This window comes from Chrysochloris asiatica, unplaced genomic scaffold (assembly GCF_000296735.1).
Source record: "Chrysochloris asiatica unplaced genomic scaffold, ChrAsi1.0 scaffold00018, whole genome shotgun sequence".
In the NCBI taxonomy this organism is placed as follows: domain Eukaryota; kingdom Metazoa; phylum Chordata; class Mammalia; order Afrosoricida; family Chrysochloridae; genus Chrysochloris; species Chrysochloris asiatica.
The window spans coordinates 15,555,647-15,570,278 of NW_006408536.1; the positions used below are offsets into that span (position 1 = coordinate 15,555,647).

Genomic DNA, 14,632 nt, shown 5'->3' on the forward strand with positions numbered 1-14,632 from the left:
CCTAGGACTCCTTAAATACGTTTGTTGTTGTTAGGTGTCATCAAGCCTATACTGACTCATAGTGACCCTACGCACAACAGAACAAAACACTGCCTGGTCCTGGGCCAACCTCACAATTGTTGCCACACTTGAGCCCATTGATGCTGCCATTTTGCCAATCCATCTTGCTGGGGGTCTTCCTCTTTTTCTCTGACCCTCCACTTTACCAAACATCATATCCTTATCCAGTGACTGGTCCCTTCTGACAATATGTCCTAAGTATGAGAGATGAAGTTTGACCATCCTGGCCCCCAAGGAGCACTCTGGCTGCACTTCTTCCAACACAGATCTGTTGGTTCTTTTGGCAGCCCATGGCACTTTCAATATTCTCCTTCAACACCATAACTCAAAAGCATCAAGTCTACTACGGTCTTCCTTATTCATTGTCCAGCTTTCACATGCATATGAGGTTACTGAAAATACCATGGCTTGGGTCAGGCGCACCTTAGTCCTCAAGCTGACATCTTTGCTCTTCAACACTTTAAAAAGGTCTTGTGCAGCAGATTTGCCTAATTCAATACATCGTTTGATTTCTTTACTTCTGCTTCCGTGACCTCTGATAGTTGTCCAAGAAGAATGACGTTCTTGACAACTTCAGTCTTTTCTCCATTGATAAGAATGTTGTTTCTTGGTCCAGTGGTAAGAATTTTTGTTTTCTTTATATTGAGGTGCAATTAATACTGAAGGCTGTGCTCTTTGATCTTCATCAGTAAGTATTTTACGTCCTCTTCACTTTCAGTAAGCAAGGTTGTATCATGTGCATATCACAGGTTGTTAATAAGTCTTCCTCCAATCCTGATGCCACATTTGTCTTCATATAGCCCAGCTTCTTGGATTATTTGCTCAGCATACAGGTTGACTAAGTATGGTGAAAGAATACAACCTTGTCACATACCTTTCTTAATTTTAAACCATTCAGTGTCCCCGTGTTCTGTTCGAACATATGTAGGGAGATTTATTTTAAGGAAATGGCTCATGCAGTTGTTGAGGCTGGCAAGGTGTCAGGCTGGAGGCATCTCCTAATTCATGTGGTTGCAGGGGCTGGTGAATCCCAAAACCTATGAGGCAGCAAGCTGTTAGCTCACATCCCAAGAACCAGAGGTCAGAGAATGACAAGTCAGATGCAGGATCAAGAGAGAGAGAACTTGGTCAAAATATTTATGTATATTGGGTGCATTTTCCACTAATTGTTCACATCAGATCACAAAATGGAGAATGAGTACATTCTGTTACATTATGGAAGATCAATCAGTCCAATGTCTGCCAAACCACTGAAAATCATAGCCTAGCCAAGTTGACACATAATATTAACCAATCACTTGGGGCTATGTTGTGTCTTTTGTAGAATTAGTTTAGCAGCATCTGTGGCCTCTGCCCACTGGATGCATGTAGCATCATCCCCTCCAGTTTTGACAACCAGAAGTGCCCTGGCTGGAAACCAGTGGTGTCAACTGTAGTAGGCTCATGAGGACGTTCCTCCTTAGCCCTGCTGTCTGGAGCTCAGTTCACAGTTCCTGGATACACGACAAGTCTAGTATATATTTCACCCCTCATCACTAGCCCCTCAGAATCTGATCCAGAACTCAATTTCCAGTCTAAATCAATCCTATAGCACACCTACCCCATCCCCACCCCACCCGCAGGTCCCCTCCCCGACATGGAACTTTCACTAATTCCGTTCCCTATATCAGCACTTGTCAAAGTATAGTCCGAGACCAGCATCACCTGGGGACTTGTTAGAATTGAAAATACCTACCCAGGTACCACCCCAGACCTAGTAGGACATGCTGGGGTTGGGGCCCAGTGATATGCGTTTTTACAGGCTCTAGGGGTAATTCTGTTGCAGGCTCAAATGTGGGAACCACTGGCCTAAACCAGTGTCTTCTTATGTTTGCTTCTCCTGTCTCCTTATTTAGGAGGTGGGTTCCTGATCCCACCTCAGTGTTGCTTCAGATCCCCAGGGAAGGGACCTGGAAAAGTGAAGAATCAACACATGTTCTACATATGTCTTATCATCAGGGATGGTTGGAAAACACTACTTAGAACTTAGCAAATATAAAGCCCCTATTTCTCAGATCAGAGTCTTAGAACATCTTGCAAATTCTCCCATAAGAGTTCCTGAGTTGTTGATTACCCCATTATTGTACTTCGAAGATACCACTTTTTTTTTTTTTTTTTTTTTTTTTTTACAAATTGAAGATTTGTGGCAACCCTATGTTGAACATGTTGTTTGGTTCTTTTTTTCAAACAGCATATGCGCACTTCGTGGCTCTGTGTCACATTTCAGTAATTCTCATATTTCAAACTTTTCGCACATTTAATAGACCACAGTCTAGTGTTAACATAACTTTGATAGGCACTAGTAAACCAAAACATTTGTGTGACTAGCTTTTGTGTGATACTTGCTTTACTGGAACCGATCCCACAATATCGCCAAGGTATGCGTGTACATATGTGTCTTACTGCCTCGACTTGATTATAAGCTCCTTGAGAATCATACCCTAGTTATGTTTAACTTAGTCTCTTCTCAGAAAACATGCTAGGAGTCTGCAACCTTATATGCAATTTCCAAATACTAAGAGCTCTGAAAACGAAAAGGTTTTCTTACTCATTGGGTGATAAAACTCATTCTGAACTGATCTGTGTCTGTTTTCAGTCATTTCTTCCCAAGTAGGGTGAATAGTCCTCTACATCTTGCAGAAATTTTGATGTATTTAATGACTAGGTGTACCCCAGACCCAAACTGAGGGTATTATCCATTATATAGTATCTGAAATCTGAAAAATGCTGTCCCCAGCTATTCTGAATAAGGAAAGGGCTGTGAACAAGTTCTGTCTCAGGTATTATTTGTCAATTTCATAACAAAATTTAGAATTGTGATGTTGGTGAAAATAGACATCACTGAGTTTGATACCCTTTGTTCTAGTTTCCCAAAGGAGAAAAAAACTTTTAGTTCTAGATATGACCACATACTTTCCACCCCTGCTGAAAGCCCTGAAAGGCTTTCTACCAGAATCTGATTATGATAGTATAGGGTTTTGGTCTTCATGTCATAAAATTGAGCCCATAGACTTGTCCTGGATATACTGCTATTCTTGTGTGTGTTCTACGTGCTTTTATGTTTAAAAACAAAACCTTTTTGTTTTTAAGCTAAGAGTTTGTTTTGGGGGGTTCTTTTGACTGTTATTATGAAGGGTTTTGTTTTTTCATTTGTATGTTTGTTTTCCTTGAATGGATTATAAAACAGCTGAAGGGAGTCATGTGATGTGAGCATGTGAGTTCAGTTTCCTTAAACAGTCTGTTTTTAATCTCATGTAAGTTTCTAGAAGTTGAGAGACAGAAATAATGTCCTTTTGGGAAGGTAAATCATGACTGGCTTTCTTGGTTGTATGGAACACATTTCTTATAAATTGAAAGCCAATTAATTAGTACAGCCTCTCTTTAACTGGGAGGCCTTCAGGGTCTTGAGCTTTCTGATGTACACATTTTCTTTGCACATTTGAATCTGTTTGGCTGTGTGGGAGGAGTTCTGGGAAGAGAGACTCATTGCTTTCTTTGAACAGACATTTCACCAACGAGGGTATTCAAGTGATCAGCAAGCTCATTGAAAAATCCTTGATGTCACTAGCCATTCCTAAACAAATCTATCATCAAGTTGATTCCAACTTATAATGACCCTGTTTAGGGTTTCTGAAACTGTAAATCTTTCCAATAGCAGATAGCCTTATCGTTCTCCTTTCGAGTGGCTGATGGATTTGAACTGCCAGCCTTGCATAATGGCTTTGTATCAAATGCTTAAAGGACTTCAAGACAGAAAAACTGAAGAACCAATTCAGTCTAATTGTGCTAATTTGTTAGTTTTGTTGTTGTTGTTGTTGTTTAATCTCTCTAAAGAAAAATAGAGTCAGAATCACCTCAATCCTTGAATAAATTGTGCCTTTATTTCTCTAGGTACACATGCACATATGTGTGTATTTATTCCTACTTTATCTCAGGCTAGTTAAATCTATCTAGTTGGTGGCTAGATGAGAAAATGCCTGCCTCCAAAATGAATTTCATTCCCTTCCTCTTCATTTCTGTGTACTATGTATTTAAAATTTATAACCTTGCCACATCCAAAAAATATTTGGAATTACTCTTTTCTTTAATAACATATTAAATGCCTCCTGTTTTGCTAACCTTCTCTTGGATGTAATCTTGCCTCCTCAGAAGCTCACCAACAATGTGCTGTAGTTATTGTATGCTTCTTCCTGTGTTCATCTTTTCTTCCCGCCATTGCTCTGCTCTGGTCCTTCCCCAGGCATTAGATTGTCCCTTCCATGCAAAGGTCGAGGGGGTGATTGGACTTACTTGTATAGCACAGGACCAGAGAAGTCAATAATTTTCTCAAGGTGGTGGTTCAACAAATGTTTCAGTTGAAATAGGGAATATCTTTGTTTATATACTACAAAATAAAAATCGTGTCTGAGTTAATGATTTTTTCCAGATACATTTGTTTTTGAGTGTCTTCAAACCATTGGTGAAAAAAAAAAAAAAAAAAAAAACACCAAACCATTGATATAGCCAAACTAACATGTTTTTATTTTCCATCACTGCTGAATTAAGATCCAAATGCTCTAGAAGTAAAAATAAATTTTATTTTTAAATGCATCATAATAAATGAAAGGGTGAGGCTGATGGTTGCCTCGTTTGGTCAGGAGGCCTGGTTTGGCATGCCTGCTGCTAGAATCGTGACAGGGTAGAGTTGGCAGCAGTCAAGTTCAGACCAGTGTGTTCCCGGAACCCCCAGAGTTTCACTGCGATAACTTTTGGGTCCTGAATGGGAGATGGGACAACCCTGTTCTCCAATTGACACAAAGACACTCTGTTTTTAGTTGTTTTATGGTTGAGTTCTGGAATAGATTTAAATTGTTTGTTTTTTTTCACTTGACAATTTGCTAAACACATTTGACTGCTTTAAAGACATTTTTGGAAGTTAACCAAGCTCTCATCATGCCCCAATCTTGTCTGATTCTTCATTTGACAGGCCAGAACTGTAATGTGATTATCTAAGATCATGTGTTCAGGAGAGCCCAACTGGGGCCCGAACCCAGTCTCTAGTTTCCTAACTCCTGGCCCAGAATCCTTTCCTCTTAACTGCTGTTCCTCAGCAATTCCTCCACATTATAGGTGTTTCTTGAGGGATCCGGAAATGCGGAGGGAACCCTGTGCCAGGACCTGGGGATAAAAAAGAGGGGTGAGACATGATACAAGTATCTACCACCTTTTCCTCAGTTTCTCCTTTTTTGGTGCTTTCCAAATAATTCTGTGTCTAAAGTCTCACTCATAGGTTCTATAACAGCGTAGCTGGGTCACGGTACTGTTCTAAAACTGGTTTATTGTCATGGGCACACAACAGTATAAATTTATTAAAATTCATCAAGCTGAATGCTTCAAGTGACTGCATTTTATGGTATATAAATTTTATTTCTTTAAAGCTGTTTTTTTTTTTTTTTTTAATGGCACCTGCCTTTCCTAGCCTAAAGGGAAATTGTGAGCCTACATCAAAATGGTCCTGTGAAACATTTTAAAGGCATAATATAGTACAGTTGACCCTTGAGCAGCACAGGTTTGAGTGCGTGGGCCCACTTATATGTGCAGAGATGAATTGCTCACTCAGAGATGATTAGCATCACACAGGTTTTGAGCAGATACTTGCAACACTTGAGCTCACTGCAAAAACAGAAAGAAAAAAAAATCTACGTAGCTCAAACCTGTATTGTTCAAGGGCCAACTGTACTTTCTTGTTCCTGTTTTCTCACTATGATGGTTATAAGTCAATTCAGCAGAGATGCGTTCTCTACTATATGCCAGGTCCTGATGTATCAAAAGACTAGTTGGGAGCGGCAAGGAATGACAAAGATGTATAGGAAGTAGCTGTTTTATTTTGTTTATTTTGTCAGACTCTAAAGTTTTTCAACGTGATAACTGGAAGTTTCTCCTATCTTCTGCTGAGTTCCTTTATATCAGAATGACTTCTGCTTTGAGTAATGAATACCTGGACCACACAACAATAGTGTTAGGGAGTCATAACTGGGGGGCCATAGGCAGGCCTTCTGAAGTAGAACAATTCTCCAGACAGCTCAGCATTGTCAGGGCCCAGTGTCCATTCCTCTGTGGTTCTCTTGGCAGTGTTCTCAGGATTGAAATATGGCTGTGGCAGCCCCAGACCTTATACTGTCTTCCAACAATGCTAAACACAGTAAGGCAGGAGCAACTGTTTTCTTCAGGCTTCTCTTTTTAGCAAGGAAAAAAAATCTAACTCCCTCTCCAACAGATTTCTCCTCACATCTAATTGGCTAAAAGTAGACCACACACTCACCCCTAAACCAATCACTAAAACAATGGGAGTGAGAATAACATTATTTGTATAGACATATTTTACTCATCCTTCATGCTGTAGGGAGGGTTCTCCATTCCTGAAAATCCTACCAGAACAAATGAAAATTCTGTGAACGTGGAGACTGGCAGGGCCTGGCTCCTGAGTAGTCAGCTAACAGTGTCTACCACACTTAATTGACTTCCCCACCCCCAACTGAAATGACTGAGAAACATGACCTGCTTCTTCGTTTTTTGTTGACCACGGGTGTCTGATCTTTTTTGCAGAATGTCTCCATGGTTTCCATCCAAAAAATTATTCTTAAAGCCAGGACTCTACAGGGTGGCTCTTCAATGGTAACTGTATTTGTTACAGTGTTGTAAAGCTTTGAGGTTGGGTAGTCATACTTCACCAGCACAGTCAGTAGGAAAATTGGTAAGGAGCTATCATTATCCAATTTAAAGATGCTTAGCTTTTTCCCTCTTTAGAACATTTGACTGATTCAGAATTTGGGAGGTTTGCTATTACTAATGGAAGAGAGATAGGATCTAGGATGTTGGTAGGCTTAGAAATATTTGGTAGGTATTTGAGTACTGATGGAACCCTGATGGTGGCATAGTTAAAGCTCTTGGCTACTAACTGAAAGGTCAATAGTTGAAACCTACCAGCCACTTGATAGGAGAGAGATGTGGCAGTCTGTTTCTGTAAAGATTCACAGCCTTGGAAACCCTTTGGGGCAGTTCTCCTCTGTCCTTACAGGGTCAACTGTGAGTAGAGATCACTTCAGTGGCAATGAGTTTGGTTTGTTTGAGGTTGATATTGGTGGGATTTTAACACAGGTTTATGAGCAAAAATTACCAGGGTACAGAGTACATATGATAAAACCTGTTTTCCAACATTACAGCAGGTAGTGTAACTGACAGCTTCTAGCCATTGGACAAAACCCCAAAACATTCACAATGAATCAGAATCAGGCTCTCTCTCTCTCTCTCTCTCTCTGCCTCTCAGATATCTCAACCCTTAATATAGTATATCTGTGTGTTACGGATATTACAGTTGACTTTATATATCACTTTCTTGGATTGATAGGACATTAACTATAATTAACACATTTCAGTGATACAAACTGTACTAGGGACAATATATAGCTCTTGGTTATGATCTGTCTCTAGGAACTGGCCTAATCCTTGGGAAATATCTAAAGCCATCCAAAGCAATTAGTATTGTTGACACTGATGCAGAATAATAAATGCCTGTTCCCTTAGATACTAATTCTTTTGTATTTTCCTTCCACCTTCTGTCTTGAGTCATCACATCCTAGTAATCCAAGTCTTAACTTCCCAACTACTTTACTAATATATTCACACAAATGTTTTCACTGTTATCTTAACTGGTACTTAAGTGTAGTTAGAGAAGATTGAGCAGTTGCATCCCCAGATAGACTTTGCTGTTGTTGTTAAGTGCTATCAATTTGGTTCTGACTTACAGCGACCCTGTATATGGTTTCTGAGGAGCAGCTGGTAGGTTTGAAGTGCCGACCTTGTGGTTCACAGCCCAGTGTTGATCCTACAGTACCACACCAGGATCTAAAACTTTAAAAGGATATAATTCAGACATATTTCAATTGCTTTTGAGTAGCTCAGTATTTGTTCTTTGAAAAAGGCTGATTCATCTGCTTGCTGATAAATAAATAGCTCCATCTATGAATAGGTAGGTATCAACGTGGAGACCATGAGACATATCTTAATAAGTTCACTCCTCTTGCCAACATACACGTGTGTGTGTGTGTGCAGAACATTTGAGCAATATTTGTTGATAAGTGCAAATTTACATGCATGTGTTCATATACAAACACATCAGTATCTGCCTCTAAAGACATGCCGTAATTGGATCATTTTTAATTGTTTTGTAAACCATACCTCCTTTGTAACATAGCATATTGTTGTTGTTGTTGTTAAGTGCCGTCGAGTTGGTTCCGACCCATAGCAACCCTGTACAGGGTTTCCGAGGCTGTAAATCTTTACGGGAGCAGATAGCCTCATCTTTCACCCGCGGAACAGCTGGTAGTTTTGAACTGCTGACCTTGTGGATTGCAGTCTGATTCATAACCACTACACTACCAGAGTTCCTTAACATAGCATATACAGCAGAAAATTTGAAATTTTACTCTTCAAAGATTATGTCTGCTTATACATGTACCCAAATAATACAGTGTTACATGTCTGTGTTCTTGAGACAAAGGAAACCTTTTTGCTCCTCTGCCAGAGAGAAATTAAGCAGTCAGTAGCATTTAACAACATCACATGATTTGTGAGGGATAAAAAAATGAAAAGAGCACACATGCATAATCTAAAAATGAGCCATCTTGTTTTTTGCATATGATCCTCTTTTTGCGCAGTGGTACTAGCCTACCTGTTCAGCGTGCTTTTTCCTGAAGTTAGTGGGCTAAAGGACAGCCTCTTTTGGGTCACCTCATTGGCTAAAGCATTTTAAAGGTTGTGTTTTCTTTTTCTTACAGCCAAGGATTACTGCAAAGTAATATTTCCATATGAGGCACAGAATGACGATGAATTGACAATCAAAGAAGGCGATATAGTCACTCTCATCAATAAGGTAAACAAAGGTTATATCCTGCCATGTAAGCTCTGAAACTCTTGAGGGTGTTGATTGTAGAGGGCACTTGGTTTCCATGGATCTACTGTGAGCACCTTTCCTAGTGCTCAGGCAAAGCCCGGTGAATTCAGGTGAATGGACTCACTGAGAAGTGAATAGACTATTTGCTTGGGCCAGTCACAGATTTGTGTGGCCTTGCAGAAAATATCAGCCCAGGAGAGATAACCCTGACCCTGGTCTTCTTAGATGGAGCCCTATCCTCCACAGCAGTCCTGCTGCAAAGCTTTGTGTCATCAGTGTCTGCGGAGGGGCTTTGAAAAAGCAGGTCATGCCTCACAGGCCAAACACACTTTGTGAATGTTTGCTGTTCAGATCAAAGGCAGGTGACATCTTGAGAGAATGTCTCCTTTCTTGTTTGGGCTAAAGAGGGTCAGATGGTTTCATTATCATTCCAGGCAGAGCCCTGTAAACATGGAGAGCTATAAAATCAGTGCAAAGGGATGCCATTTAATAGGGCTTTGACTGTGTGATGTTTTTGCTTTCATGCAGTGGTGCTCACCAAGTAAATGGTGAGGAGATGTATTATTGGCATAATTTCTGGAATACATGGCCTTTTCTCTGTGAAGTATAGGGTTGTTATGATGGTCGAGTAGGATAAAAACCTGAACAGTCTTTAAGGAGTGTCAGGTGGTTTTATTCTTGTACCCAGGTGAGCAGCAGGACCCCTAATTCCCTTAGCACAGGTGTGACTTGGGGATCACCATGGCTGCCTGTGTGCATGCAGGGCCTTGACAGGGTGGGGGATATAGTGAAAGGGGAGAGGACAGGGGGTTATGGTCAGGGGAAGCCTAGGGGCCCACTGCCTCTGGCCATTACTGCGAAAGAAGGGGTCAGAGTGTTGTCACACTCCCACCCAGGGCTTTTATAATCAAGCATGGTTACTCCTCAAAAGGGCTTCAGAGGTTCCGTATTTTAAACACCTTTATCCAAAGATTCCAGGGAATTAATGATGAAAAATGGGTCAGTAACTTGCCCAAGGTCAAGGACTCTTGAGTGAAAGTTCTCATCCTGTCCTCATGGGAAGGGCTCTGCCTTTCTGAATAACAAGTGATCCCCTGCTCCACGGATCACTCCAGAACTCAGCCATCTTTGTACCTTTGTTGCTATTGTTGTTAAGTGCCATCGAGTTAGTTCTGACTAATAGCAACTCTATATAGGGTTTCTGAGGAGTGGCTGGTAAGTTTGAACCGCTGACCTTGCTGTTCAAACCAACCTTGCAATCCAGGACATTAACCCACAGGACTCTTAAAGACATATCATGGTTATTAGAGTGCCAGAAAGTCAGTTCTGACTTATAGTGACCCTGTATAGGGTTTCTGAGGAGCGGCAGTGGGTTTGAACTGCAGACCTTATAGTTAGCAGTCCAGTGCTTATCCTACAGTGCTACACCAGGTCTTCCTTAAATTACTTCAGTATATCATAGGTGTGGAATGTGGCAGGGAAGATCAGCAAAGGGGAAAGATACATCCCTTGGTCCTTTCTGCAAATGAGGCAGGTGCAGGTCCCTCACCCTCAGGCAACTTGGTAGTTTAGTGGGTTATGCATTGAGCTGCTAACTGCAAAGTCAGCAGTTCAAACCCACTAGTCACTCCACTCCATGGGAGAAGGATGAGATTGTGTATTCCTATAGAGATGTACTGCCTCTGACCTCCTAGGGAGCAGTGTAGGATCACTAGGAGTGGGAATCGAGTCAACAGCAGTGGGTTTGATTTGACTGTGGTTTCCCCTCACCATCCTGTGGAGCCTCACTTTCTTACACACAATGCATTGTTTATTTATTTTATTTTTAGATATAATTGATAATTTATTTTTTGTTGTTGCACACTTCTGTGAGGTAGATAAATGACACATTCCAGCTGAATTTCAAGATTAACAACCGACTAAAGATCACTTGTATATTATATATTTCACCAGACTGTTGTTGTTATTACTAAGTAATGTCAAGTCAGTTCCGACCCATAGCGGCCCTGTATAGGGTTTCCAAGGAGTGGCTGGTGAGCTTGAACAACCGACCTTGCGGTTCAAACTGGCTTTGCAGTCCAGCGCATTAACCCACAGCGCCACACCAGGACTCCTTCACTAGAATTGTCATTTCAAAATCTGGATTAAGAATCATCTGGAATCCATAATGAATCAATCAACTGATATTTATTAACTGGTCAATTATGGATTGCATTGTTTATTTTGAACCATACCTTTAGACAAACAAATGCAATAAGGAAGTGGCTAAATGGGCAAGAAGCATGATACGACTACTTCAATAATTACCATGGATGTTTGGGTTGTGTATAATAGGTAAGGGGCAGCTCCCTTTCCTATGATGATGAAGCACTCAGAGAATTCACTAACTGCTGTTCTTTGTAACAGAGGAGAGGGTCTATTTTCCTGGGGTTGGTTTTGTTTGGCGGCAGAGGAGGCAACCTCTTTTAAACTGAAAACCGTTGTACCAGTGTACCAGGTGTACAGTAATATTTAGTAAGATTTGGGGGAAAGGAAAATAAAGCACCATGTTCTTACCTAAGTACTCTATTTCAAGCTTCAGACCTTCTACTCCAGTCCTCTCGCTTACAAATACATATCATGATGAGAGCATATGCATCTTCATTATATTGCCCCTCCAACCCTGGCAGAGGTAGAGTCTGATAAGAATAATCTGATTTCTATCAAGATTGGCTCAAGCAGGAACTCTCTGTTAGTCTGATGCCCACAGGAGTAAGAGTGAGCAGGCTAAAAGGCTGCTCTCAAGAGTTATCCCATGGTGATGTCACATTTTTCTTGTTTAATCGATCTGATATTTAAAAGTAGTTTAGAAACGTAATGGAGCCAACAAATATTAATACTGCATTTCTAAAACATGAACAGATTGTCTTCCCTATACATCTGGTTCCTTGATCAGCTTATACACGAATTCCTGCACTGGGACCTAAAATTTCCATAATATTTTGCCACTTGGTCTTCCAGATTGCACCCAAGCCAAGCAGCCCTACAGCCCTTAGACACTTTTTTCCTAAGTCCTCTTCCTAGCTTCTGTTGGCACGGCCCCTCCTTCATGTCCCATTCCAGTACTTTGCTCAGTAACTCCTCTGCTCCAAGAACTGTCTCTAGTAACATCCCTTTCCTTTATTGTAAAACCCAGGTACACTCTCCAGGCATACACATTGCTGAACAGTCTGGCTTCATTCTGTCTGCCTGTCCTTGACCCACGTGACTATTCACATGCATCTTCTCGGTACTGCCTGAGAAGATACGTTACTCAACCTCTCTGAATCCAAGTTTTCTCTGCCACAGAATAAGGGCCCTGACGCCAACCTCACAAGCTGCCGTGAAGATGTACTAACACACTATGTATGAAGCACTGCTCACAGGGAGTGGGGGCCACCAGTGGTACCTAGACCCAAGAATGGTCACTTCCACTTTGACTGATGGTTCTCATACTTCAGCTTCCTGGAAGTTGGAGGGCTCTTGTGACTGGGCCTAGTTTGCTGCTGAGGTTGGATGTCATGTTATCAAGTAGGTAAATATGGTAACACATCTCCAGACATAGTTAAGAATTCATAGCAGGCAAGGTTTTATGAAGAAGTTGGAAAGAGATCTTATCGTATATTTTCTGCTGAGAGTGGGAGAAGTGCAGCCTGAGTCTGTACAACTCTGCTGACATTAGAGGGAAACAGGGAGGAATTGCCCAGAAGTTCACATAGATTCAGGTGAGTTGTTGCTATTGTAAAATGAATTTCACCATGACTTGTTGCATGTGCATTTCCATACGTATGAGTGGAAGTGATAGGCCTGAATTGCTGTTTTCTAAATTCAGTTGTTTTTGCTGTAAAGTGTTCTCAATGGACCCCAAATTCTACCTCATGTTTTCCTTTATTGGTTAGTTAAAGCGGTTTCCCCACTAAGACAGGAGTCACAGGACAGGCATTGCACTAGTGTGTAATCCTGGGTTGTCAGTTCATGTAGCTTTCTAGAAAAGGAATCAGACGCCTTTAGTGGGTGCCTATAAACCCTGCACAGCTCTGTGCAAACACCTGAACGATTTGTGTGTATCCCTGGAAACTAGGATTAAATTTGGCAGCTCAAATGATGGTATTTTAGTTTATTTATAAAGAATCCTTGTGGATTTGGAAAAATTTCCACTCGTTCTGAATACACCTGTGTTTAGCATTTTTTCTCCAGTCACTCAGAAATAGCTCCCTCTCCTGAGTTCCTGCCACTCCTATCCCAGACTTCTTGATTTGTGGCCAGAGCAAGTTTGAAAAGGTTCAGAAGCCTGAGTTCTGTTTTCCAACCCAAGATGCTCCCTAGAGAGGCCACAGAGTCATCGGTGGCCAGAGTGGCTGCTCTTAGGGACTGTGGCTTGCCTTGGGCCCGGCTTCTTGGGGCAGAAGCAGTACAGCTGTGGAGAGGAACAGTGTTCCCACTCTCGGCCTTTGAGACTGGGAGGAAGTATTCCTGAGATGACCCCTTAGTCGACAAGGATCTTTAGGTGTTTGCAATAAAAAAGGCTTCCCTGAGGCAGCTGTGTCTTGCTGTAAGCATATTAATAAACAAAGATAAGCACTGAAAGAGAAACTATTATTGACTGCATTCGTGTATTGGTAGAGATAGAGTGAAGGAAAAGAAGGCAGTACAAGCCAACATTGATGTTCATGGGAAGAAACCAGTAAGTGCAACCTAGAGAAAGAGGAAGCCTATAACATTATATAATGGTTGTTGTTAAGTGCTGTTGAGTTAGTTCTGACTCATAGTGACCCTGTATAAGGTTTCCAAGAAGCGGCTGGTGAGTTTGAACCACCGACCTTGTGGTCCTGTGCTTTATCCCACAGTGCCACACCAGGACTCCTATGTAATGATGACCACTAGGAACTAAAACAAAAATGAGTTTTGCCTTTTCCTAGGAAAGTATCAAGCTGTGACCCAAATATTTGGAGCTACAGATGCTGTGAGGGTAGAGGTAGATGTGAACCCTAACTAACCCAGTTTCTTTCATTTCTACTTCAACAAACTTTCCTCCCTTTTTCCCATAAATGATTATATTTCTTTTAGTAATTGTTGTTGTTGTTGTTGTTGTTAAGTGCCATCGAGTCGGGTCCGACCCATAGCGACCCTGTACATTAATCCAGTGCTTACCATGCTCCTAGAACTTTATATAGATGAATTTAACTGATCCCCTCAGCTATCCATGAGGGATACCCACAAATAATTCAGGTCTTTGTACGTTATTTCCAGAGCTGTGGAGGCTTTATGTTGTTGTTAGGTGCCTTTCAGTCGGTACCTACCCATAGCGACCTTATGCATAGCAGAACGAAACACTGCCCGATCCTGGGCCAACCTCATTACTGTTGCCACGCTTTTAAGTCCACTGATGCTGTCCACTTGGCCAATCCATCTCGTTGGGGGTCTTCCTCTTTTATCTGGCCCTCCACCTTACCAGACATGATATGCTTCTCCAGCGACTGGTCCCTCCTGACAATATGTCCAAAGTATGAGAGACGAAGTTGGGCCATCTTGGCCTTCAAGGAGCACTCTGGCTGCACTTCTTCCAAACGGATCTATTGGTTC

General features: G+C 41.4%; 1 protein-coding gene across 1 annotated transcript in view; it reads left to right on the forward strand.

Moving 5' to 3' along the window:
• Positions 1–14,632, forward strand: part of SH3KBP1 (SH3-domain kinase binding protein 1) — a 224,528-nt gene that overhangs the window by 35,296 nt on the left and 174,600 nt on the right. Inside the window, exon 3 of the mRNA XM_006835591.1 lies at positions 8,916–9,010. Within this exon, the coding sequence (XP_006835654.1) occupies positions 8,916–9,010 (95 nt within the window). The remainder of the gene's footprint in view (positions 1–8,915; positions 9,011–14,632) is intronic.